The 25,542-nt window shown below is 37.6% G+C and overlaps 1 protein-coding gene across 7 annotated transcripts; it reads left to right on the top strand.

Annotated features, from left to right (window-relative positions):
* Positions 1-790: 790 nt before the first annotated feature.
* On the top strand, positions 791-25,342 carry LOC103712693 (E3 ubiquitin ligase PQT3-like). 7 transcript variants are annotated; one of them, XR_005512115.1, is made up of 17 exons: positions 791-1,298; positions 1,386-1,473; positions 1,570-1,636; positions 7,328-7,455; positions 10,841-10,911; positions 11,010-11,112; positions 11,228-11,358; positions 17,083-17,253; positions 17,346-17,672; positions 18,212-18,259; positions 18,357-18,397; positions 18,873-18,951; positions 19,046-19,244; positions 19,384-19,512; positions 21,526-22,355; positions 22,645-22,750; positions 23,676-25,342. XR_005512115.1 is itself a non-coding variant. In XM_008799290.4 (15 exons), exons 1-15 carry the CDS (start codon positions 1,130-1,132, stop codon positions 22,235-22,237), a joined length of 2,463 nt encoding a protein of 820 aa, XP_008797512.2. In that variant the 5' UTR covers positions 791-1,129; the 3' UTR covers positions 22,238-24,162. The 7 variants fall into 7 exon arrangements, 2 of the variants coding, with proteins under 2 accessions (XP_008797512.2, XP_017699851.2); XR_005512114.1 differs by having other exon boundaries at positions 22,489-22,750; XR_003386827.2 differs by having other exon boundaries at positions 22,645-25,342.
* Positions 25,343-25,542: the final 200 nt, after the last annotated feature.

Here is a 25,542-nt window from a genome sequence, read left to right as displayed (position 1 = left end):
TTGCAGTCCTAGGTTGGGTAGAATATGTTGTTTGATTTTCTTTTCCTAAAAAATAAATAAAGAAAAAACTTATAAAATAGCTCGTTAGGAAAGGTAAGGTCAACATGGACGATAATGGGGTTAGGGCACGAAAATAACTTTCACTAGTCAAAGCCTCAAAGGATTAGATTAAGATATCTTTGGAAATAGAAATTGATCATGGGCTTGACAGCCGAAATTTAATGGGCTTGGATACTAAAAATAGGCTTATGGGACATACATTGGTGCAACAAAAAAAAGGTCCAATCTAAAAACTGAGCCAGGCGTAATCTGAATATTAGCATGATTCAACCCAAGATAATTATATGTATTTAATATATATTACATATTAATTTATATTTACAATTATATGTTATATGTTAATAAATAAATCAATATCAGGTTTGTTTGGTAGAGGTATTACCCTTTCAGGATCGAGCAAGGCCTAGACAAAAGTAAAGGTCCAATATCTAGGCCAGACCGAGCTTAGGTATAAATATTGGGCCTAATTTTGCTATAAAGCCTATCCAACCTGGCCCAACCCGACCAATCCAATATTTAGTTAGCACGATTCGAAATTAGTTATCATAAATTTTAGGGACCTTGTATTAATATTCCCGATACAGTTACGAGGTAATTCAAATATAATCCAAAAACTAGGGGCCTATGACAAATTATGTCCTGGAGCTGGGAAAAATTACAAATAGCCTGCATATATAACATATTTACATCCCGATCACTAGCAATTTGTCCACTATAAATATTGAGGGCCAACCAGTTCTTTTATCGCAAAGAGAATCGTTTCCTTGGTTTTCCACCGACCTTTCCCCGCTCCTTTTAGTTCCTCCTCTCGCTTTCGATCTCCTTCGGACGCCATCTCAGGTTCAACCGGTTCTTTTATCTCAAAGGGATCCCGTTTCCTAGGTTTTCCACCAGCCTTTCCTCGCCCTTCTTTTTAGTTCTTCCTTTCGCAGCTAGTTCTTCCTTTCGCAAAGGGAATCCCGTTTCCTAGGTTTCCCACCGACCTTTCCTCGCTCCCTTCTTTTTAGTTCTTCCCTTCGCTTTCGATCTCCTTCGAACGCCCTCTCGATTTCGATCTCCCGTCTCCGCCATGGCCGTGCGCTTCAGGTTTCGGAGCTCCGCCGCCTTCGAGTCGGTGGACCTCGGTGGCCGCCCCTCCATCTCCGTCAGCGACCTCCGTTCCAGGATCCTCCACCTCGCCAACCTCCCGATCTGCCGCGACTTCGACCTCCTCATCTCCGACGCCCTCTCGGGCCACCGTACCCCCATCCCCCTCTCTTTCTTTATTCTTTTGTCGTATTTTCTGCCTTTCTGGTGATTTTTGGTGTTATTTCTGGTAATCGCAGCGTTCGAGGACGAAGAGTTCCAAATCCCGGCGGGTTCAAGCGTTATCGTCAAGAGAGTACCAGCCGGCCGATTCGCGCCTTCGGATCCGTGAGTTCTCTGTCCGTTTCTTTAAGCTTCGTTACTTCTTTTGTTTTCTTGAATTGAATTCGGTAGTCAGTCGTGGATTTTTCCTTTTCTCGATAGGGTAGGGGGGAACTCTGCAATCAAGAACCGCGGGTTCGCAAATGCCCTTGTTTCTTCACCTTCGGAGGTGAGATTTGAGCTTTTGTTGTAATGGGTTTTAATGGATGGGTTTAACTGGGAGTTGTATTAACTTCTAAGCGTTGTGGTCTGCATATTGGTGTGAATGCATGTATTTGATTACTTTGATTTGACGCCATAAATATGATGCTCTGAAAGTTATTTTATATGACGAATGAATAGGAGTTGTATTTCTGTGTAATGCGGTCAAGGTGTAAAAATGGTGGGCTTAACAAGGAATTTATGTAAGAAAATGATTGAGAAAAAAGAAAAGAGGGGGAAAATAAGTGCTTTGATAACATTTCTTATCAAGAATTGGTATTTATCCTGAGAATGGAAATTCAATGTGTGATACAGGAAAAGTGACTGATGAAAAAAGTTCCTGGTGACTAGTATATGCTAGGAAGACATCTATTTCCGTGCCTACGTGGAATATTTCGAATCTATAATTGTCTGTAACTGCCATGATGATGTTTCTATTTTGGGTAATGTAGCACGCGACAAAAGTTTGAACCAATGCTGTGTCTAATAAGTTTAGTAGCTTCAAAACAGAAAATCCTAGACGATAACATAGTTGATGGACAGTTATTGGAAAATATGGGTGATGAGATAACTTCCTATACACAGAATGTGCACAACAAAAATTGTTATTCACCCTTTTAAGTGCATCAATTCAGATCGATGTACTTTTATGCAATAAACGTCTGGGTCGTGGCTGTGCATATTGTAGCGAACCAACAACTAGGAGAGAATAATATCAATAATCAATGTTACGTAGACACGTGACTGAGGCGTCAAGTCCATGTTTTCAAAAGAGACACAAGAATCCTAAAAGTTGGATATTGGCACATGTCCATATTATATATGTATTTTTCTAAAATATGTAGAAATGCATTAATAATGAATAACCTATTGGAATTTCTTAATCTGAGAGAATTCATAGAACCTTGCTTGAAAAGACGATCGGGAAACTTACTAGATATAACACATTGCCAAAATTGTTATTTACTCCTTTTGAGTGCCCGAGTTCAAAAGCAACTTATTTGAATGCAATAAACTAGTGGGCTCATCCCTTTCCATATCGTTGTGAATCAACAACAAAAAGACATCAAATCCAAGAATTTCTTTGCATATTTGGGAGGGAAGCAAAAAGAGCTTAAGGCTCATTTATAGAAACATGTGCTTAAGGCACCAGAGAACCTGAGGGTAAATTAAAGAATAGCATATCTTACACACAACTTACATGAAGGGAAGTATTTTTATTCACGCTTTTTATATGTTTTCCTCTTTGGTTCCAATCAAGGTACGCCGTCTCGATACGGGACCTCGTACTGGTGCCACACTATCACTGTGTTAGTAATGTTGATTCAGCGTACCGAGTGTTAGTGCGCCTCCCAACTCCCCACCGTGTACCGGCATCAAACTGGTACGGTAAGGCACGCCCCGTACTATCTACTTCGGTACGGTACAACAAACCTTGGTTCCAATATTATAAAACATGCAGAAGGAGCCATTTGCACTTTGTCATTTGATGCGATGAGGGTTGAAGATTGGTGAGGGCAGAAGGAGACATTTGCACTTTGTCACATGAGGGCAGAAAAGGGCAGTGCAAAACCCTTATATAAGATGGTGAACAGTTAGGAGAAAGGAAAAGGCAGCCTAGTTGGTGCTGTTTTGGGCTGCAGTTGAGCATTTTTGGACATCCCAAGTACAGATCTGACCTTTTGGGTCTGAACCTGGTCCATGTCACCATATTGCAGCTGAAAATCTGGCCAGGTTGATCTTGTAAACTGTTTTAGGTGTTATATCATTCTAGTCAGTCGAAGAATTTTAGGGGGCATTGTAGGAAGTTAGTTGGGATTTGGGGAGATTTGAGGGTGCAACTTCTGGTTGGCTCAAGTATGGGCTGGTTGCGCATATGAGTTGGAGTCAGCTGGCATAAGGATTTTTAACATGAAAAAGAAGAAAGAGGGCCAAGTGGGCCTACCTTTCTTCCCTTTTTTTGTCGATGTAACTTAATTCTCTTCTTTTTCAGTTATCTCCACTTTTTCTCTAGTACTCCTTGCAGACAATATCAGTTTAGATTTGATTTAGAACCAGGTTTAAACCATTAATGGTAATTTTATCAGCTAATTAGCTGATCTAGATCTCTAGTTTCATTTCAAAACTTCCTCCTGGATCCCTATAATATTTTAAATCTTCTTCCTCTTCCTTGTTTGTTCAAAAACCTCCGAAATCCTATGCTAGATCAGTTATCGGTCCATTATCCAGAAGATTTATTATATGGCTTCTGTCCCTTCAAACCCCTTCTAGGTCAATAGAACCTACACTTTACACCCTTATAGTAACTCTAACCTCTGTACAATTTGGGGAACCTCTGCGATCCAGTTTCTTTCCCTAAATATTTTGGATATCTTACTTAAAACACTACCAACTATCCTCTTAAGCTAGTGGGAAAAAGGATAATTCTGAAGCTCTTGGACGTTATTTTGGATAGCTGGCCTAAAACACTTCCAATTCACCTCTTTATGCTAGTGATCCTTTGAACTTGCAGGTAGCCTTTGCCACCTAGGTTTAGTTAACCTAGACCAGCGAAGTTTCATGCCATTAAACACAATCTACAATATTTAATATGTTTTAGTGATTTGCTGCTGCGGCCTCAAATGGTTACAGAATGGATATTTTTTTTGTCCTTTCTTTTTGATGCTACAATACACTTTGATGCTTGTAAACATGGATCATGAATTACTATGGCCTCCTGTGCGTTTAGCGAACTAGATCTATTGTTGTGTCCTCTTGGTATCCCATTTGAGGCAGAAGATGTTTCTGCCAGATTTTTTTTCTAATTTAAGGCTTATTTAATGTTAAAAGTATGTTCGTCACTCTGAACTTTTAGGTCTGGATGGTCCAACACGGATTTTGCACATAGGTGTTGGCTCAAATCCTATAGTTATGCTTTTATCTCAAAATGTGTAAGGGGGTATTCAAGTTGATTATTGGGTTCTATATGAGTATAATTCATGTGGGACAAAGTCAAGTGGTATGGATACTTTTTCATTGAAAAACAAGGAAAACATTTCCCTTTTTTTGAAAATGTTCGGTTACTGATCACTTGACACATAGGTAAAAAATCTCTAAAGCATTTGAAATTTATTTTTACACATGTTGAATGCTGTAGATAATCAAATTGATGCTAAGGATCAACAGATTAAAAAGTGGATGGTAGGCATGTAGCGGCCATAGGGTTTCATAGCGGAAAATAGATAGCGGGCATTGTGAACCCAAAGCAGCCTGTTGAAACATATCAATATTTTTTTGTACTAAGTATCAAAAATTAATACTTTATATCAACTTTAGTAAAAGAAAAATCAAGGACAAAGCTTTTAAACATCACCGACCAAACATTATAAGTTATGTACATAGTAAGTTATACCTTCATATGTTTAATTCAATGATTAAAACATGCATAATTTCTAAATAGACTATTCATATGGCATGACCTGAAGATATATCACTATCATTTAACGCATTAGTAAGCTTGGGCCATGACCTTTGTCTAACAGCCATCTCCCTTCCAAATGATCTAGTAGCTCTTGTATATAAGGGAATCTCCACTGAATTTCATCTTAAATTTTCCCGTTAGGATAAAATTTCAAAATGCACTCAATCAGCCATCCATAATTTGCGCATTGTTTTCAATTTTATTATTTTTGGCATAGAAGAAGTAGGAGTTCAAGAAGTAGCCCTTGTTTTGCGATGAGCCTTGTGGTTTTGCATCCCATCTTGAAGCAATAATTGTCCAAATTAAAGGTACTTATTCTCATCTTCTTTCAAATGTAAGGCTATTTCCTTCTTCATCTAGTCACCCAATATATTACTTGTGGCCATGCCTAAGCACTTGTTCGAAGGGCTCCCACAATTTCAAAGCAAATCCAAAATTTGGAGCTCAAAACTATGACTTGGATCTTCCTTCCTTGATCTTTGTTGTACCATTCAGAATTCTCTCAATTACTAACTCTGCCTTCTTACTTATCATACTTTGCAAGCTCAAACAATAAGTAAGAAACCAAGTCTTTCTTGGTCTCACCAAATTCTTTTTTGGTGAACTTTCTTATCACGCTAAGGTTAAGGTATGCCCATATAAACTTGTTTTGGCATATACCATTCACTATAACCAAAAGTGTAGTGGTCGTTTTAGTAGTTTTACATGCTATATCGGGCATTATGGGCCCAATGCTATAAAAGGCTGCTGTAGCACATATCATAGTGGTTTAGGTCCAAGCTGCTATAGCAGCTGCTATGGTCGATTTTTTAAAACAATGCTAAGGATACCCATAAAAGTCCATCTATTACTTGGCAAGATATTCACCTTTTCTATTTAAAGCTTACTAAATGTCCTCTAGAAATGTGAAGGCAACATTATGCCGGATTAGAAAGCTTTTTTGAGTTTCCAAGCTGTTTGCTTTAAAAGGATTGGCAAGAGTTGATCAGAACGAGAGCTGATCATGGGACGGGCCTTGGGTCTAAACTCTATTCATTTTTAATCGGGCTTCAGACCGGGCCTATGTAAAATTTTATATTTTGTATGCCCAAGCCTGGTCCATGATCAGCTTTAATCATAACATATCATGAAGTTTGAATGTATTCCCTTAAAAAGAACTAGATTGATAGCAGTTGCCAACATGGAAGTAAAGTTTTCTTGTGGGCTTCGTATTGCACCTTATGGTCCTTATCATTATAAATTCCATGTTAGCTTGTTTTAGAAACCTTTTCATAATTGTAGATTGCATTTGGGCCAATAATGCTGCCTTCACGTGTCTCTATGGAATTTAGTAAGCTTTAAATGATTGCAAGCAAGATACGCCGTCTCGGTGCTAGGCCTTGTACCGATGCTATGCTATCACCGTGTTGGTACGGTATGGTATAGGGTTCGTTCGACATACTAAGTGTCGGTACACTCCTTATACGATACCGAACCGGTACAGTATGGTACGTTCCATACCTTCTGTACCGCTCATTTGGTGCGGTACGGCATGACATACCATGGTTAAAAGTGACTACTTTGATGCATGCAGATGGATTTTTATGGACACCCTCAGCATTTTGATTCTAAATATTCTATAACAAAAATGAATTAGGATGCTGGGTTTGATAGCTATAGTATCAAACCCATATCTAAGATGAATGTGCTTCTGCATCTACCACTGTCTAGTTGCTTCTCTTAGGACTTATTTTTCTGTTGTCATTCCGTTTGGGTAAATATGTGGGAGGCATGTAAACTGCATACGGTTCAATAGAGCAATGATGGTTTTGCTTGCAATCTACTCTATTTTCCTCTCTAGCTTTGTCAGCTTTCTTCTACAACAAATACTTCTGTTGCATAATTTGTATTTGGTTGTTAAAATGATGTCTTGAAGGAATACTAAAGAGGGACTTGTATCATCTATTACCAAAAGCTTTTATGCTATATATAATTGTATGATATTTGCTTATCGTTAATGGGTTTTTAGCTTCATCCCTATTTGATGTCTTGTTTGAGTTCAACTATTCTTATGTCCTACTTGGTAACCCTCTTACATATGTGATCATGAATAGGATAAATCGTGCTTTTTTTCTTGGGATATATCATGTGCTTTCTCACTTGCATATTCCAGGAAAATTTATACATCATCACATTTTACAAATGTCTCTTTGTTTGCAGAATGTTGAAATGGATGGCTTTGATGACTTTGGTAATGATTTGTATCCTGCTCTTGAAGCACCTTTACCAGAGTCGGATGCCAATATTGCCAACATAAATATATTTGATAAACAAGATGATATTTCAAGGTGCAATATTTTGATGATTTCTTATTTTTTGATCTATGTATCTCATAGAATTTTATGTTGTGATTTTTATCATTTTTTGCTTACCCAATTGTGTTTTCCTTAGTTTGGATTGCATCTTTATCTTTTAGTTATATATTTGGTCATGTTACTTTTTTTCTGTAACTTCTTCATTTTTGTTCTTATAACTTCAGTTATTGACATGGTGGGCCAGATGGCTTTGCAAGTGGTTACTGTAGGTTAGTTCTTGGAAGATTTCTCTAGAGTCTATTTACTAAGGGTATGCATGGACATGGGTAAATGTATGGGTCATGAGAAGGATTTGGCTAGAAAGAAAAACTTATTACTTCAATTATCAAGTACATGTGGAGAATAATGTTAAATGGTCAGGATTCATAAGTTACAGGGTTAGTTGTTCATAGTTCGTTATAAATTCGCAATCTCGGTACTAGACCATATACTAGTACTATGTTGGTACAATGTTGGTATTGCTTGATATGGTGGTCAGTTCAACGTATTGACACTTGATATACTTGGTACAGGGTGGTAAGCACTGGTATTGTGAACCTTGATTTGGACTATTCTGCAATTATTTATTTAGTAGAATTAGTTATATGGTTTTACTTATTGCTTATTCTAGTCTTCTTAGGAATATTCAATGGAGTGGTAATTTGATATCTAAATAAAAACCAAAGTATGAGCAGGAGTTGAATAGTACGAGGCATAAGAAAGTCTTCAAGTAAGAAATTTTCCATTTTTTTTGCATCATTGCTCTGGCATAATCATGATGGGAAATGCTTCTGTGCATCAAATTTTCAATTAATAAGAAATATTCTGATCAAATTTGCCATCGGTTCGAATGGTGGATTTTGATGGCTGTCAACCTTTTTAAATGTGCTTTTGTATAGGAAAAAGGGGAAATAACTTGACTTGATATTCTTTGCTTGAAAAGAATAGCATGAACAACAAATTTCAAACCCCAACTCATGAACGATGAAGATAGAGGTTTACAATCGTGAAAAGCTGGATGGAGAAATCTAATGTAGAGTTGGCGAGTGGTATAACCTAATATATGAAATGTAGCTTTCTTGTGGGAATAAATATGCAATGGGGGCTGAAGTTGAATTGGTGGCCAGTAGTTACCTCATTATAGTGATTATTTAGTTTGATATTCATGCCAAATAATGGAAGGGTAGATGGAGGAATATAATAGAATTGGCTTTGCAGATTATGTTGAGGATTGCCCCAAAAGTTGTTGGTCACTTCTTTGTATATGCCTTGGATTTGCAAAGGAAAACTTTGTAAGAAAAATGAAATTCTTATGTTTCATGAATTATGATGTTGGGGATTATGAAGTGCCCATCTACATAAAATGTGCATCATAGAGATGGAGATGTTGAGTTAAATCATTGATGTTAAGTTGGCTATTAGGTGTATTGCATGAAATTATAAGTGCCGCCTTAGTCATGGTTTTCATTTCGAATGAGGTCTTGGTCAAGATATTGGTTTGTATTGATATGGAGCACCCATCGATATGATATAACTGATATCTTAGCCCTTATTATGTTGGCTGACATATCTTGATATATTCCAATATATTAGTTGATACAATATATTACACAGGCCAATTTTTTCTAATCATTGTGTTACATATTTGAATTAAGTTTTTAAGTATTAAATAATCAAATTAGGCCTTGTTTGTTTTTTCCTTTTTTAAATAGAAACATGGAATCCAATGCAGAAAAGTCTTGTTTTTGTTTTTGTTTCAAAACAACTTTCATTATTTCTGAAAAAAGTGGAAGTGAAAAATTCTCACTTTCACTTTTTTTAATAGTGTGTTTTCACCTCTCTCATCTCGATTTCTCTTCTTCTGCTCGATCTTGCCCTCAACCCTGTCGCCTTTGCCTAACCATGTCGGCTCCCCAGGCCTCGTTGGTCACCTCTTCACCCGATACCAAGCTACTCCTCGTCCTCGATTGCGTCGCTAGTCCCTTCCCCACTCCCACTCCCTCAGTTGCCTCTCCACCCGACGTCGAGCTCTCCCATGTCTCCAGCTGCATCGCCGGCCCCATCCCCCCTCTCCCTCGTCGCCTGCCACGTTGCGAGCCCTCATTGTCAACAAAAAGAGCGAACTAAACATGTTTTTAGTCTTCTAATGTGGTAATTAACTTTAGTTTACCATTATGGCTGAGACTTTAATATCTCAATTCCTATAATATAAGCTGAAAAATTGGGGAATCTAAGGATATGCCGGATCTTTCCAATTTTTCTAGGTTTCCTTCTAGGCCAAGATAACTGAGATTGCAGTCATCTTGGTATAAGCTGCCCACTGATGGCCAAGATTACTGGCTTTAAAAACCTTGACCTTAATTTGTCGAAGTGCCAGACACTTAACTGAGATGTTATTAGCTTGCATGGACATCAAAGATGTTTCAGTAAGGACAAGGATTAAAGTTGTGTCTACTGGTTAGAAAAGGGGAGAGCAAGAGCTAAGTTACTTTGACCGAAGTTGTGCAAAATGACATTGAAAAGCTTGCTTTGAAGAGGTCGTTCATGTGGAAAGGAAAGAGCATTCAGTCAATTTAGATGTTTGATCTTACTCTTCTGAGGGTCACAAGGTTTTCTTTTGATTTTTGGGCCAGGTTAGCCGTGGTCCATTGAACTCAATGAATTTATAGTCATTTTTGTTTAGTGGTTGTCTTTGTTCCTGTAGTGAGATTCTTCACAGGATGCTGTGGGTGGTGATATCTTTTTTTCCAGTCTATCTAGAAATTGTCAGCATGTAGTGTTTAGACACCTCACTTTCAGTGGGTTAGCAGGCAGGGTATTCATTGTGGTCTGGGTTGCCGGCAACTAAGTAATGTAAGAAATATTAGCCACCCTTCGCCGCTGGTCTGCAAGTTGAAGGTGGCATAAAATTTTCCCACCCTATCATAAAATGATCAAGTGGCTGATCTGCCCTACATTTCCTTTAAGCAGTTCGGGATAATCTGAGTGGGTTCTGATCAAGGGCATTGTATTCCAAAGCCAATAAATGTGTGCTCCAATACAAATCTCCAGTTCAAGTGTATCGTGTTCAAGTTTTTCCAGTGGCATTGCTTCAAGTTCTACTCAAAAGGTTGCTTGACCAAATTCTATTGTTCTCATTGTTGGTTCTGAATGCTTTTTCAGACATGCCTAGGGATAATGCAGAATTTCTCTCTCGATAGTAACTATATATGAATTTGGTTCATTGTTTCCTATGATGGGTTATAAATTTTTGGCATTACTGTAAGTTTTTAAGATACTATTTGCTTATTCCTAAGGTCTTAAACTTGATTACTTGTACCTTCTTTGGCTTCATATTGTTCTTGATGAACCAGATTGTAATTTGTGTCTGATGACCTAGATCCTTGGAGACTCCCATCTCAAGATGTCAGAACATTGAAGGAAGTGATCTTAGTGAAGCTATGTCAAAGGGTAAATATTTTTTCTGCTTTAATATTATTCTTTTGGAATGATCTAAAGATACTTGAGTCTCATTATTTTTAGTTCCTTCTTTCACATATGGGAAATAGCAGAAATCATCAGGGACAACTATAGTATTGAATGTGATATTGACAATAACAAGAAGCAAACAAAGCTGAAGTCTAAGAGACAAGAGCAAAATAAGTTTGATGAGTAAGACCTTTTCTTCTCATTCATTTCTTTTTCCATTTGTGCACAATATTATAATTATTCAAATGATTGCTTGGTTTCTTTTTTTTGTCATTGTATGCCCCCTTGATCATTCCAGAGGTGTTGGTTTGTGCTCCCCAACAATGTTGAATGCTGATCTGCCACCAGAATTGAGATGCTTTCTTTGTAACACAATCTTTAAAGAGGCTGTGATGATACCATGCTGCCAACATAGTTTTTGTGACAAGTGTAAGTTATATAAGAAGAGCCTTTAGGAATTTTTACTGTTTAATATAACAATTTTACACTTTGCAGTTAATATGATTCTTAAACTTTTAATTTGAAATTTGCTTTGGGTTTCAAAGCACTATCCTTTTCGTATGGTGTAAAAATTGCTCTGAGAATTGCTTAATCTTATGCTAACGGTGAAAGCTTGCTTGTTCCTTTGAAATCTATTGAACTATGTTGCTTGGCTGATTGCACACTTCTTAGCAGGCAAAATCTAGGGTGCGCCACTTGCTGCACTCTTTTGTTCTTACAGCTGCGTCTTGTGATTCATCTAACTGAATTTGGTCAACTGTCTCACTTTGCTTCCATGTAATGTTATCAACTGCTCTGTATTTCCCAAGATACAAACTCCAATTTAATGAATTCTTGCTTTGCATTATTCATAATTACCTTTTGATTAGATGTTTCCTAGGCACGTCTAGTTTTTAAACTTTTGTGGGACTTGCTTCCAATCGAGGCTACTTAGGATCAACTTGAACATCAGTATGCCAACTACTCTATGCCTTAACGTCCTTCTATTTTATGTACATATGTTTATGTATGTCTGTGTGTGTGGTTTTGAGGTAGCTATCTATCAGTTGGGTTTAACCTCAAATCTTGTGAATGCAAAATATATGATAGATCTTTTAGGTTAGAATTTATGCCATTAGTCATGATATGCAATATTAAAAATGCAAGGAACTTGAGTCAGATTTTTTTAAAGTTCTCTACTTATCCGTTGAGCGCTCAAAAAATGTACAGCTTGTAATGGCAAGATTTGTTGATTTGCTCTGTTTATAGTCTAAAAGCACTAAACCAGTGTCATTTGGTCCCCATAAGATGTATAGATCATAGCCTATGGAAGTGGTACTATCTCGAACTGCCCGGTTCGGGGCGTACCGAGCCAAACCAGAGGTGGATCAGCTGTCTGCCGACTTCATTTTAAAAAAAAAAATCAAAAAATGGGGCTAGAGACCTGCTTTGGTTTCGAAACATGGACTTTGGCCCTGTTACGCCACAGCCAAAGGAGAGGGGGCCCGAAAGGCCTCTCCCTCTCCCTCCTCTCTTCCGCTTTTTTCCCTCTCCCTCCTCTCTTCCGCCTTTTTCCCTCTCCCTTGCCCTCCCTTCCTCTCTCTCTTCCTCTCTTTCGTTATGTTGCGGTGTCAGAGGAGAGGGGGCTTGAAAGCCTTCTCCCTCTCCCTCTCTTGGCCTCTCTATCTCCCCCCTCCCTCTTTCCCTCCCTTCCTCACTCCCTCTCTCCCTCCCCCTGCTGCTGCTCTCTCTCTCTCTTTTCCTCTCTTTCCTTCTCTCTCTTCCCTTCTCTCGCCGCCCCCTTTGTTGGTGCGCTGCGAGTTGGTACGACATGATATCATACCATATCGTACTTTCGTAGGGCAATCGGTATGGGTCCCAATACTAGTCTCGTTGACCTTGTCATAGCCAATGGTATGAATTCTCATACAAAATGGTTTGCCCCTAGGTCTACTGTTCTCACCTATTCTTTGTCCGTAGGATGCATAAGTTGTAATGACTAAGAACCTCCCTCAGAAAGGACTAGTCAAAAGGTTCTATCTAGTGCATAGCTGATACGGAATTAAACAAACTCCTGCATGGGTCTTCACATTTAGTTCCACATTGGTTGTATGTTGGGTTGTTAAAATGGTATCAAAGCCAAGGATTCCAATTAATAACTTATGTCTAGCATTTTAGGTGAGATCCTGGGTTGTTAAAATGGTATTAGAGCAGAATCGGTCTATGCTCTGTTTGGATTAGGGAATACTGGAACACAATCCCATTTGTGGTTGATCATGAGCCGATCGTGGTGTTTTTTATTTTGATTGTACTTTTTTTATTTGGATGTCAGGGCTTAAATGGGGAGATTGTGCAAGGACCCATATTGGCTTGTGTTTAGTCCCACGCTAGTTGTGTGTTGGGAAGGTTTTGGATACACAAGCAAGGCCACGGACTCAAATAAAACGTTTTGGCTGGACCTTTTTAGGTGAGGTCTTGGGTCATTATGTAGCTCACGAACTTCCAAAACATTTGATTTTTGGTTTTAGGCAGTATAATGTTTTACATAGCAACCAATGAAGATACATCATACGTGATATGTCACCTCTTGATAATTTCTGATGATTGTCACTCATTTTAGAAAGGACTTATGTGCCCACAAGATTGAAAAGAAGACATGATTCTTTGTAGGAGTGAATGGATTGAACTGTGCTTCCTTAGAAAGGTTCTATCATTCCGCTCCCACCAAACTCCCCAACAAATAGCAGTCCTGCCCTTACTTCCAAAGATTTCCGATTTTTACTCTCAAATAATTTAACGGCAACTAGATGGCCACCTGGGAGTTTTTTAAAAACATACCCAAAGCCTCCTTTACCTAATTTTTCTTTAAAGTGGCATGTGATTGCAGTAACACCGGTGAGGCATACCTCGTTGGTGCTAGGGTTCTATGATTTCGAAGAAACTTGTCCAGAGTTTATTGGCATCCATATTCTCCAAAATATGACCAGTATTGCCAGCGCTGCAAATATAAGTTATCTAAAGATCTTTGATGTAAGTTGTTATTTATAAAGATAAGTAAGCAAAATAGTTTGAGCCGCGGGTCTCAAAATCATTTGGGATTTTACCTATATAGAACTGTACAATGACAATCCATATTGTCACGCCAAGTGTGATCCAGTAAACAAAAGTGTAACTTGCCTTGTAATTATAACATTTTACAAAACTAATCTCACTTAGTTTTATTAAGGAGACCAAAGATAGAATCTGTTTGCTCTTAAAATGATCGAAAAACTTACTGCATGTCATGTGAAGGAAACAAATGAGGAGATGAATACAATTATACATGTTTCTTAAAAAAAATGAAAGAGAAAAAAGAAAGCAAAGATGATCTGTGGGCTATTATCCAGCAGCTCAAGTTTAGACAATGCATTTGGAAAATAGATGCACATAAATGATGGCCGTGCACCTCCATACTTCTCTGAGACAGGAGTGGATGATATGAAGACTTGTGAATCTGCTAGGCTTTTTCCACAAAATAGTGCACCCCTTCAATGAGAGTTTGAAAATATTTTTGTTGAATTCATGACAGGAGCATCAGTGGCCATGAAGACTATAGCTAAAAGTCTGCAGTAGGTTTCACGATACCTCACTTCATATGCCCCTCTATCTTCTATAACATAGACTAATTTGTTATTCCGGTTCAGGCATGTAACAGGCCAATACATTTCAATTGTGTATTGCTCGAGTACAGTGTACAAAACTAGCCCATGCCCATACAAGATAGAAGTATAAATTATGGGAGGTCTCATTTGGTGACCAGGACTCAAGGGGAAGGTGACAACTACCATTTGCCAAGCATGTATTGACGATATTAATTGCCTTAAATTCATATGAGATTTTGGTGACCTAGTGCTTACCTAAGTGATAGTCAAAGGTAGTTTTGTTACTATCACAGATAAGTTGATATTTTGGATTCGCACATTCAATCTGATCCTCTTTTAAATTGTAAGCGTATCTGATATCTTGGAGCTGTTCACAAGATGATGGAGAACAGCTACTTGCTTCCAAAGGCCTCTAGCTAATCCAATAGTGGAGATGAGATATTAGAGTAGAGAATAGAGAGGAAGTTGCTGCATCACAATGCTGCTGGTTGATTCCAGAATGGAATGAAACATAAGCATGCCGAAACATGATTGAGCACGGAGGATTAGTTATATAAGACACCTCTGGAAATTTCCCATCTCAAACTTGTCTGAGAAAAATAGTCGACTCTGACCTAATTGGAGTCTATCTGGCATTTTGAACCAGAAATTTTGAATCAGTAGTCACACAATGATGGTCTCTTTTAATATGATTATGGAGCAGTTGGGACTAAAATTTTAAATCAGTATTAACACAAAGATGACCAAAAGGTCCGGTCCAATCTGGCTGTGCTTGATTTTTGCGTCAAACCTTGAAATGTTGGGGGGAAATGATTACTCCTTCAAAACTACCTAAGCCACAGTGATCACCTGTTATTCAATTATTTGGGATTTACTTCGTAAGTTCTTCTCAGATTTGTAGCTGAAGTTCTGGTAAAAATCAATTGAGCTAGCTCAAGCTCATATTGATTGAAAATTTGAAACATAAACCAAGCTTGAGCATAGCGTGTCTTGCTTGAGTTCAGCGCACTCTCCCAACAGTTGAAATAGATTTTTTTTAATGCAAAAAGGAGGAAGCGAAAAGCTTCCCCTCATATTATTGAGACGGTAGATGCCCTTTTCATCTAAAAGTTGATCTAGCTGAAGGTAGGGATTTAAAGTGTCAACTAGTTTGTGATAGCAACAAAACAGTCTTGGACTATCACTCAGGCAAGTATTATGTCATCGAAATCTCATTAGTATAAGATGATCAATATTGTAGGTAGAAGCTTGGCAAGTGGTAATTGTCACCTTCGCTCAAGTCCTGGTCAGCAAACAGGAGCTCTAATGATTTATACTTCCATCTTGTATAGGCATGATTTTTCTCAACTTGTCTGAGAAAAATAGTTGACTCTGATCTGAGTCTATAGGCAATTTTAACCAGAAATTTTGAATCAGCAGTCATGCAATGATGATCTGGTTTAGTATGTCCATAGGTCAACATAAAAATCCCCAAAAGGTCTGGTCGAATCTGGTTGTGCTTGACTTATGCATCAAGACTTGAAATGTTGGGGGGAAAATGATTACTCCTTCAAAGCTACCTAAGCTGCAATGATCACCTGTTATTCAACTGTTTGAGATTTTGCTTCGTAAATCCATCTCAGCATTTGTAGATGAAGTCAGGTAAAAATCAATTGAGCTGGCTCAAGCTAATATCGATTGTAATATTAGCCAAGCTACTTGCTCGAGTTCAGCTCTCTCGCGACAGAAGGATGTAAATGTGTAACATGGTCTCTCTTTGCTCAAATAAAAGGTAATCTGATCTCTCTGTTGTACGAATGATAACAATGATTATGGATGTTAGGAAACTCAATTTCGGAGAAAAATGTGAAAACATAATTGAACTTATTGTTTTTCCAATGAATTAAAATAGATTTTTTTATGCAAAGAGGAGGAAGCAAAGAGCTTTCTCTCATTTTATTGAGCTCAGAATAATTTACAAAGAGTGAACAGAAACAAAAAAAAAAAAAAAAATAGAGTGGGAAGGGGCTGGTGAGAAACAGGGGAAGGTGAGTTAAAAACAGAAGAGAAGACATAGCAAGTTGAGGAAGCATACATTGAACTATGCTTCCTTAGAAAGGTTCAATCATTCTGCTTCCTTCAAACTTCTCAACAAATAGCAGCCAACAGTTGATCTCCTGCTCTTCCTTCCAAAGATTTCGAATTCTTGTTCCCCAACAGAGACTCTTTCCAAAGACTTCCAAAGACTCTATTTATTAATTCAGGATTTTTCTTTAAATTAGACCAGTTGATTTTAGCATTAAAACCCCTTTAGGTGATTGATACGTACCTGACATTGGTATCTTAACCAAGAGAATCATGGGTAACATAGTGTATGGATGGCTTTCTACTATTATGGTGGGGACACCTGATAAGATCACAAAATGGAAGAAAGCGAAAACACTTCCACTTATTATTTATTACCTGTTATTCAAAATTTTGGTTAGGCTTGGCTAGTTCAAACAGATTCCATGGATTTCTGTGTCTTATGCATGATGTATTAAACTTGCTGTAGGTATTCGTTCAGCATTGGTTGAGAGGGCAAGATGTCCCATGTGTTCTTCCACCAGGTGCACTGTTAAAGACCTATTGCCTAATTTGTCACTTCGGCAGGCTATTGAACATTTCCTTGAGGCACAAGTGGCAGTTAATGACTTAGATAAGAACACTCCTAAATATGCTCCAGGTGAAATAAATTTATAATCCTGACTATAATAATTGCCTGATTATTTGTTTCAGATCTATATGTTATTGCATTCTTGAATTGTATGAATTCAGATGGGGAATCAGGAATTCAAGCAAAAGAATTGTCTTGTGCTGTGTCTGTTCGTCAACAAGAACCACAATTTCCAAACTCTCCTTCTGCAACAGGGAAGGGATCCAATCAGATTATGATTGAATCAGCATATGAGAATAAAAGAAGTGCTGGTATTAATATTCTTTTAGACACAGCTAAGTCTGTGAAATCAGCTCCATCATCGCATAAGGTCAACCAGATAAAAGGTGATGAAAATAGCTCTGCAGAAGCTTTGAAGCAGATGCATGAGTTGCAAGAATGTGGTAGTTCCTCAAAGTTGCCTCAGAGTCTTCCATTGAACAAAGAAGGTATGGTGCTTGCCGAATTTGCGTTGTCTATGATATGCTAGTGGTGCATCAAATTTCTAAAATTGGAAGCAACAAACATTTATCTTTAAAAATAGCAATTGGGGACCACCACAATACTGCATCCAAGTATCCAACTTGCATTAGCACTTTTTAGTAAATATTAGGCAGCTTAGATCTTTTGAAATAGTTTTTTGGCAGTATCTATATGTGCACCACTTAGAAATATCATTTTGAACTTTTGAACCTGAGAACAGCACTGCCACATATCATACAGAATAACAGAATAATCTTATGGTAGTATAATCTTTGAGGCTAATCATATAATGTAAGGTATATCTTGATTCTGACAGTATTACTTTAGAAAGAGACAAGCAACATGTCAGCACTCTAGTTTAGAATTGGTCTTGGCTGCAACTTTGGTTGGTTTCCAGCTTACATATGACTGTCAAATTTAACTTTGCATGAACTTGCATGAACTTGCTGGCTAGTTTGAATTTATTACCAACTTCTCTTATGTACGATGGTTCCCATTATTCCAGTTAATTTGACTATCCAGAGAAAGAAGGGGTCTGCCTTTAACACTCCAGGTAATATTAGTTGTTGCAAATGCTAATTCATTCCTTGGTTTGTAAAACGCCATTGCATATTTTCACTTTATTGTTGCACATGCTTCACATTTTGCAGATGGAAGCGGGGCTTTAATGCCACCGAGTAAGAACAGAAAGGTGATTTCATCTTAGTTTCTCTTTGTTGGTAGCATCTTGGTTTCCTTGAGCATGGACTTCATAGATATCCACGGAATTTATAATGCAAAGCTGGTCAACTTACGATAGAAGGTTGTATTGTTAACTACCTGCAACAAGTGGCTGCATGACCAGTAATTTTGGAATTTGGTGGAAACCTATTATTTGCTGGTCAAAAGGTGTGGCTTATCATAAGAGGGTGGTGGCATTATGCATTATCACATAATAAATTAGGATTGTTTCGTTTTAAGCTAATTGTGGAGGGAGACGGGGAATAGGCTGATACTATCACTGGTGTTTGCAACTTATATCTGGTTCTCTAGTTCGTGGTGATCCAAATGCTTCATAGTTGTCATCATTTAAATCTTTTGAATGCTATTATGCAAGGTTTTGCCAAGTGTTTTATTTTGGGAGTGCTTTTATGTTGGAATTCTGATCTAGTTTGTCAAAGTAACAGGGCACCCGAAATTGTTACATGTGTGGCTCCCCTAACCATTTGGTTCGTGATTGTCCAGCAGCTTCCAATCCATACCCAGGTAATTAGATTATTAAGGTGCACTTATCTCAGAAGTAAGTAAACATAAAAATGTTACGGTCCTTATGAGGTGTTCTTTTGCCATGAGTTTTCAGGAGATGCTGCATTCCCTGGGGGCATCTCAGCTTATGGACATCCTTTCTGGCATGGGGCTTCATTACCCCATTTTAGGCCTTATGCAAATATATATGGTGCCCCTGGTGTGATGCCCTTTGATCCAACTGTTCTCCAAGTTTCACCTTTCGGGATGCCTTCATATATGCCATCATTATATGCTGGCATGGCAGGACCCTAGTAAGCTACCCTTTATGTCTTCACACTTATCTTATTTCTACCCCCACCTTAAGGGCTTAAATTTTACTGAACTCACTTAATGATTTATAAACTGTTGTATTAGATGTCAGAATCATGTTTTTAATTAATTTTTCACCAGTTTGATGAGGATGGGAGGTGTACCACCTCCCTTGATGGCTGGAGCAGAACATCCTCTTTCTCATGCTGAATTTATGAATCTTCAGGATGGTGAACGGAAGCCCAAGCTTTTGAATGAATGTCGAGAGAGGTAATAATATTAAGTTCCATCTGAAACTTCAGCCTCATTCTCATCTGGTTTATACATTCAAAGGTTCTGCCTTATAAAATATTTGTAAGTGTTGCCTGCTGAATTATTGACTGTGTGATAGAGCGAACTTCTCATGGCCTTGAATGCATAGGTTGTACACCTTAGTCTGGACCATGTTACTAGTTTACCCTTTTTCAGATGCATTGTTGGTCAAAAGTTGCACCACTTTCATCTCAACTGCATATCCGATCTCTTATGTTTGATAGCTCTTTGTATTTCTTCTAATTGTCACTATTTGAAGGTCAAATGGTCAAGTCAGTGTTATAAATATTAGTAATGGGGCTTTTTGTCGCCCTTGCTTGAGTTTGACTATTAATTTCATTTTCCAATGTTTTGCTGCTGGCAGTGGTGGCTATCACAAATCTTTCAGGTTATGGTCAATAAATAAAGGCCTTCTGTTGGTCTGCTGTACAGGTGTCCTCTATATTCTTGTTGTGGATTTTCACCAAAACCTATAAATTTGGCTCATTCAAAAAGAAAAAGAAAAAGAGGAAGGACTAGACACAAAGTTATTGCTAATAATAACTAAGAGAAATGTACTTACATACTTTTGATCTTAGTTGGTTTGATATTTTAAAATCTCTGTTTATTTGCATATTTCGAGATCTATTTCTTTTAAAAAAAGAAAATTCTGCTTAGAATTTATATAATCTAATTCCTTTTGAGGCATCTAGCAACCTATATTTAGTTCTAAATAATTATATATGACTAGTGTCTGGAATGTGCTTTGCTTGTGACTTAAATGAAAGAAAAGAAGGTAGTGGCCTCATAGAAGAGGGGGAAGACTGTTACCCAGTTTTGGTCCTGGTAATCTGAGGTCCTAGTAGGGGCAGATTGGGGACTGACCTAACCTTTGCCATATTTTGTACGAAGTGGCTGGCCCATACTAGGCCATGTTAGTCCAACTGCTGGATGTGGTATTGGTAAATCAAGTGTATCTAAATTATATACAGAAGGAAGAAGAGACAAGATAAGAACTGCTTCTTAGTCACGTAGGTGTGGACTACATAACAACAAAGTTATGGTTAAGTAGTCACTGACTTTTTAGGTGTGGGCCCCTCTTTTGTCCAAAAGTTAGTTTGATAGGATTTTGGCAGAATGCAGGATTGTTATGAGGTTGAGAAGTTCATGGAACTTCCGCAGTTCCTTGAGCTTGAATCTGACATGTTAGATAAGCTTGTTGGTCAACATGATAGAAAATAAGGGAAACTGAAAAACCTAAATTTTTCTTTTTCTAAATAAATTTATTATATCAGAAGGGATAACAACATGGATAAACCTATACAAGGAGATAATGACTCTTTCAAAGATTTCTTGCAGTCATGTGCCTGAAGAGAATATGAATGATTAGTTTGCAGTCTGAATACCGTTTGTTTATTATAAGATGTGCCTTTTATTTTTCTGCATCCTCTTGAGGCCTGCACCTTGACATCACCTTTTCTTGTAGTACACCTTTTGAGGGCTCTCAGATAGTCGTTATTTGTTATGTTGGTTACTTCCCAAGTGTGTAACAAGTTTGTGTGATGTTAACCTTATGAAGATAAATGCATTAGTTTTCTATGAAAAAAGAAGTGCTTTTGGTTTTATGTAGGATGTAAGTGGGATAAGATTTCAGTGCTTATTTAGGGCACAGGAATACATTCCTCAAAGATGTTTATGTTTTCAGCAATATGAGTTGATGTACCTCGACATGGAGTCTGATGGTTGCTTCCTTCCTAGGGCTGCAATCCATATGATTAGCATTGACAGAATTTTTCTTTTTTCTTCCTGGTGTATATGCTGTTAATATTTGAATATAGAAGTTGGGCCAAACAGAATTGTGTATCTACAAATATTCTTGTCCGGCTGTGCTTCCACTTGAAAGTGCAACTTTTAGTCTTATTGCAAAGAATATAATGATTCACCTTTTCCTGAATTATGCTATTAACTTTTTTAATTATCTGGGCTTCTCAGAGAACTTGATTATGATGCTATATCTGAAGATAATCGCTATAATGAAGCAAGAAGAAGATCGCATGAACGGAAACATTACTTAGATAAGGAGCCCATTAGAAGCTGCTCTGACAGTGACAGCCAGAGGATACACAAGAAAGACCCACTTGAGAAACATCATAGCCCATCCCATCGAAGGCCAGGATTCAATTCAGATGAAGAAATTTACTCAGCTGATCTGAAACACAAGGAGTCATATGCATCAGTTTCTAGAAGAAATCAAAGGTCGCATTACTCTGAGAAATCAAAATCTGAAAGGCAGGATGCATCTAACAGCTCCAACTGGCATAGTAGAGACAGGAGAAAACATAAGCATAGAAGTTCTAAAAAACACAGTGAAAAAAGAGGTCAATGTAGCAGTGATTATGGCCGAAGAAGTCATCATCGGAATCAGAAAGAGGTACCTGATGATCTTGAGAAGGATTTGAAAGATCCTCACAGACACAGTTGCAAGCATCATAATCACTCAGAAAACGGTTTGGAACCAGATCTCTCGAGTGGCCGGAGACAACTCATCAAGGAGAAAGAATCCAGTCATAGTTCCAGGCACTCCAAGTCAAAGGTAAATTTGAGAGATGACCAGTTGGAGGTTGACAGATGGGAGATGGTTGATAGTTCAGATGAGGATTACAGAGGAGAGAATTATCACCATAAGCGGAAGAGAACCCACTAAATCTTGGGAATTTTCTGTTATTTTATGGGCACATCTTACTAACACCATCAAGGGAGTGGCTTGTATCATACAGCTGGAGATGTGCAGTATCACAGCCACAACAAACATATCATCGAAGGTAAATGTATATATTGGAACCTGATTTTTTTCTGTTTATTGTGACAATTGATCTAGTACCTACCATTTTCCTTTAATTTTAACTCGAGATATTTGTACAAAGTTATATGTTATTTTCTTTTGCTAAAATACAGGATATAGTTGATGTCCAATGATTTGGGAAGATCAAGATCTGATGTGATTTGAAATGTTGATTTTGTTGATACAGATTGGGAAAGACCTGATGGGCATTTGACAATAACATTTATTAATATCTGCGATTCTAACAATTTCTTTATGTTGATTTTAAGGGATCGTGGTCTTTTTAGAAAAATGTTTTACCCCTTGTAAAAGGTTGAAGCTTTCGATGAGTAGTGAGCATAGCCCAGTACTATCAGGGGATTGAAGTTGGCTAAGGTATGCACTCAATAACTTAGAGACCAGTTTGTATTCAGTTGCATCTTCTTTACCTAGATGGGGAAGACCCCAGCAATGCCAATCATGTGGTTTTATATCATGAGGAGGTTTTAAGAATATCAAGGTTTTTAAAAACATCTTCAAAAGTCATATAACCTGCATCTTTAAAACTACATAAAATAATCACGGTTCTCCTGTGCAATGCAAGAATTACTCAAACCAGCTCGGATCAGCCAAAATAACACCCAGAATTGTGGCAGATAAGACTGGCCTAAATCTATCAGGTTTCTTCCTGAATCAACTGACTTTTTAAAGGTTTAATCAATTGGTTGAGTTTTTAAAGATTGACCAACCCAATTATGTTGATTACAAAACCTACATCTTCTATGAATTAGGTATGTGCTTTTATGGCAGCTTTTCAATCAAAAATCCCATTTTTTAAAAAATGTAGATTTTTTATAGGCACTATTTGTAAATGTATACCCTAGGTCAGTTTCCTCTATAATTTTTTATATTTAAATGCTTTCCTGATGTTAGCATTTGCTTCTCGGCGGTCTCTTTTAACAAACAAATTATGTATATATTAAGGAAATTAAAAAACACTGTGGTTGTTTTCTTGAGACTAGTTTATATACCTTTATTTTTGTTGGTTTCATTTAGATAATAATATCCACAAACCAGTTCTGCTATTGAACTTAATGCTATACCAGAATCCACAGATCGTTATATCTTTTTTCTGGAATGATGATCTGCTGATGGAATCTTAATTTGTTGTTTATGGTCTGATTCGACTTTTATCCTAATGATTAATTTGTCCTAATTTGTTGTTTTGGTCCTGATTCTACATGTTATTTTTGTTCCAAGTTTTGAATCTTGAAAATAATATATGAATGATCTGTTTTTTTTTCTTTTCTTGTGGAAGCAGCTCTCGACAAGTAAATCCAGAGATAATTGCTATGCTACTTGTAAACCCATCTGCACATATAATTTGTTTAAGATAATAAAGGAGGAGATTGGAAGAACAAGTGATTTTTAAGAGCAAAACTTATGTATGCAAGCTTAATGAGTGTTGTTGGATTGAAAGTAAATATTGTTGTGTGAAGGTTCTGCGAAAACAAGTCTGAAAGATTGCCTTCCTGCTAGTTAAATTGCAGGAACCTCTAACTCGAAAACAGTTTTGTCCAAGGTTTTAAAATCAAGATACTAGCTAACACTCGTTGTGTGTGCGCAGGCATGTTGTGCGCGCGCGCTGTGCCGTGTGCGTGCGCGCGCGCGCTGTGCCGTGCCGTGTGCGTGTGCATGCGTGTGTTGTGTGTGCGCATGCCTGCGTCCGCATGCGTGTGCGTGTCCTTGCACACGCACATGCTTGTTGAAATCTTTTATGGTCATAACAAATGAAATTGATTTATTTCCATGAACGTGCATGTGCGTGTTGAAATCTTTTTATGGATGTAACAAATGAAATTGATTTATTTCCATGAATTTCATCAACTTATTGATTTGTTAAATGAATTTAATTGCTAAATAATGTTTTTTCTTTTTTATTTTAGCTGCTATTCTTAATCATCCTTGTCTCTCCCATGTTTGCTATTTCTGCCTAAATTTGCTTGCTCTTATTTTTATGACTTCTTTGCATTACATGGTAATTATAGTTTCTGTTTCACAAAATCATTCCTGAATACCAAATCTATCATTTTTATCCTTGTTTTTCTCTACTTTTAGTAGTAGAGTGTCGTTAAAGACATTGTTCAATTCTCTTTGGACTCCCATAATGATAGGATGAGAACCATCAGCAAAGTGAATTGCCCGGGTATTGCAGGGATTTTTGCTAGGGTAAGCCAGGGAATAGATGTAGGAGAGAGGGGAGAGGACATGTGAGGTTTTTGTTATCTTGCTGAGCACTCAATGGTGACATTCTCAACAATTTCTGGCCTCAAAAGGTGTATGCTATTTGGTGACTTGGTCTTGACACTACACCTTTAGGGCATGTTTGATTGGGGGAAGTTGGACTCTAAAATGGAAATAGAAATGAGTCTCTCATTCTAGCTGTTAATTAGAGGAGTCTAATTCCTATTCCGATTTTATGGAGTAATGGAGGATAGCCCTAATCCTCCAAAACTTAATCTGTACTCTCTCTTAGAATTTAAATCTCATTCTGATTCCAATTCTGGTCACGAACTGAATGCATTGAAGGATGTGGCTGTTCTGATTTTCATTCCGATTCCGTTTCCAGTAGCATACCAAATGTATCCTAAAAGCCCATGGACTGTCAGCAACATTTTCGTGGCCATAGAGAATAATATCAGCTGGCTTTTGCTGATTTTACTATCTAGATAGCAACACCAGGTGGTTGTATCTGCTGTCCATTCTTGGGGACCACAAGAGAAGAGGGGGAGGGTTGTCTTCAATTTTCTATGTTAAAAATGGAAATTTGATCCAGAGGAAATGCATTGCGGTAGCTGTGGGAAGAGCAGCAGCATCAGGTATATTGAGGATAGCTATACAAATCTTACAGCTGTTTCTATTTAATGCATGCTTCAACTGAAACAAGAGGTATTTATATCTGAATTTATATATCGGTTTGTTCTCGTATCGTGGCCTATTTATATGATGTGCTTGATCTTGAAATATCTGCTGATTCATCTTTGGTCATCTTTGGTCAATATGCGGTCCGTTTAAGAATGGGCACTTAATATTCTGAATATCTGATGATATTTTTAAAGTGAAACTAATAAATGCCTTTTGTATTGATCATAATATATTGACTAAATGAAAAATCTCCCAATGATACA

The sequence above is a fragment of the Phoenix dactylifera genome, chromosome 6 (genome assembly GCF_009389715.1).
Source record: "Phoenix dactylifera cultivar Barhee BC4 chromosome 6, palm_55x_up_171113_PBpolish2nd_filt_p, whole genome shotgun sequence".
Taxonomy (NCBI): Eukaryota; Viridiplantae; Streptophyta; class Magnoliopsida; order Arecales; family Arecaceae; genus Phoenix; species Phoenix dactylifera.
This window is presented reverse-complemented; position numbering and strand designations above follow the sequence as displayed.

What these genes read in the sequence shown, in the direction of transcription:
- LOC103712693 (XM_008799290.4), top strand. Translation starts at nt 1,130, where the DNA reads ATGGCCGTGCGCTTCAGGTTTCGGAGCTCCGCCGCCTTCGAGTCGGTG. An exon ending in CGACGCCCTCTCGGGCCACC is followed by an intron (nt 1,299 to 1,385) that starts GTACCCCCATCC and finishes TGGTAATCGCAG; the next exon opens with CGTTCGAGGACGAAGAGTTC. An exon ending in CGATTCGCGCCTTCGGATCC is followed by an intron (nt 1,474 to 1,569) that starts GTGAGTTCTCTG and finishes TTTTCTCGATAG; the next exon opens with GGTAGGGGGGAACTCTGCAA.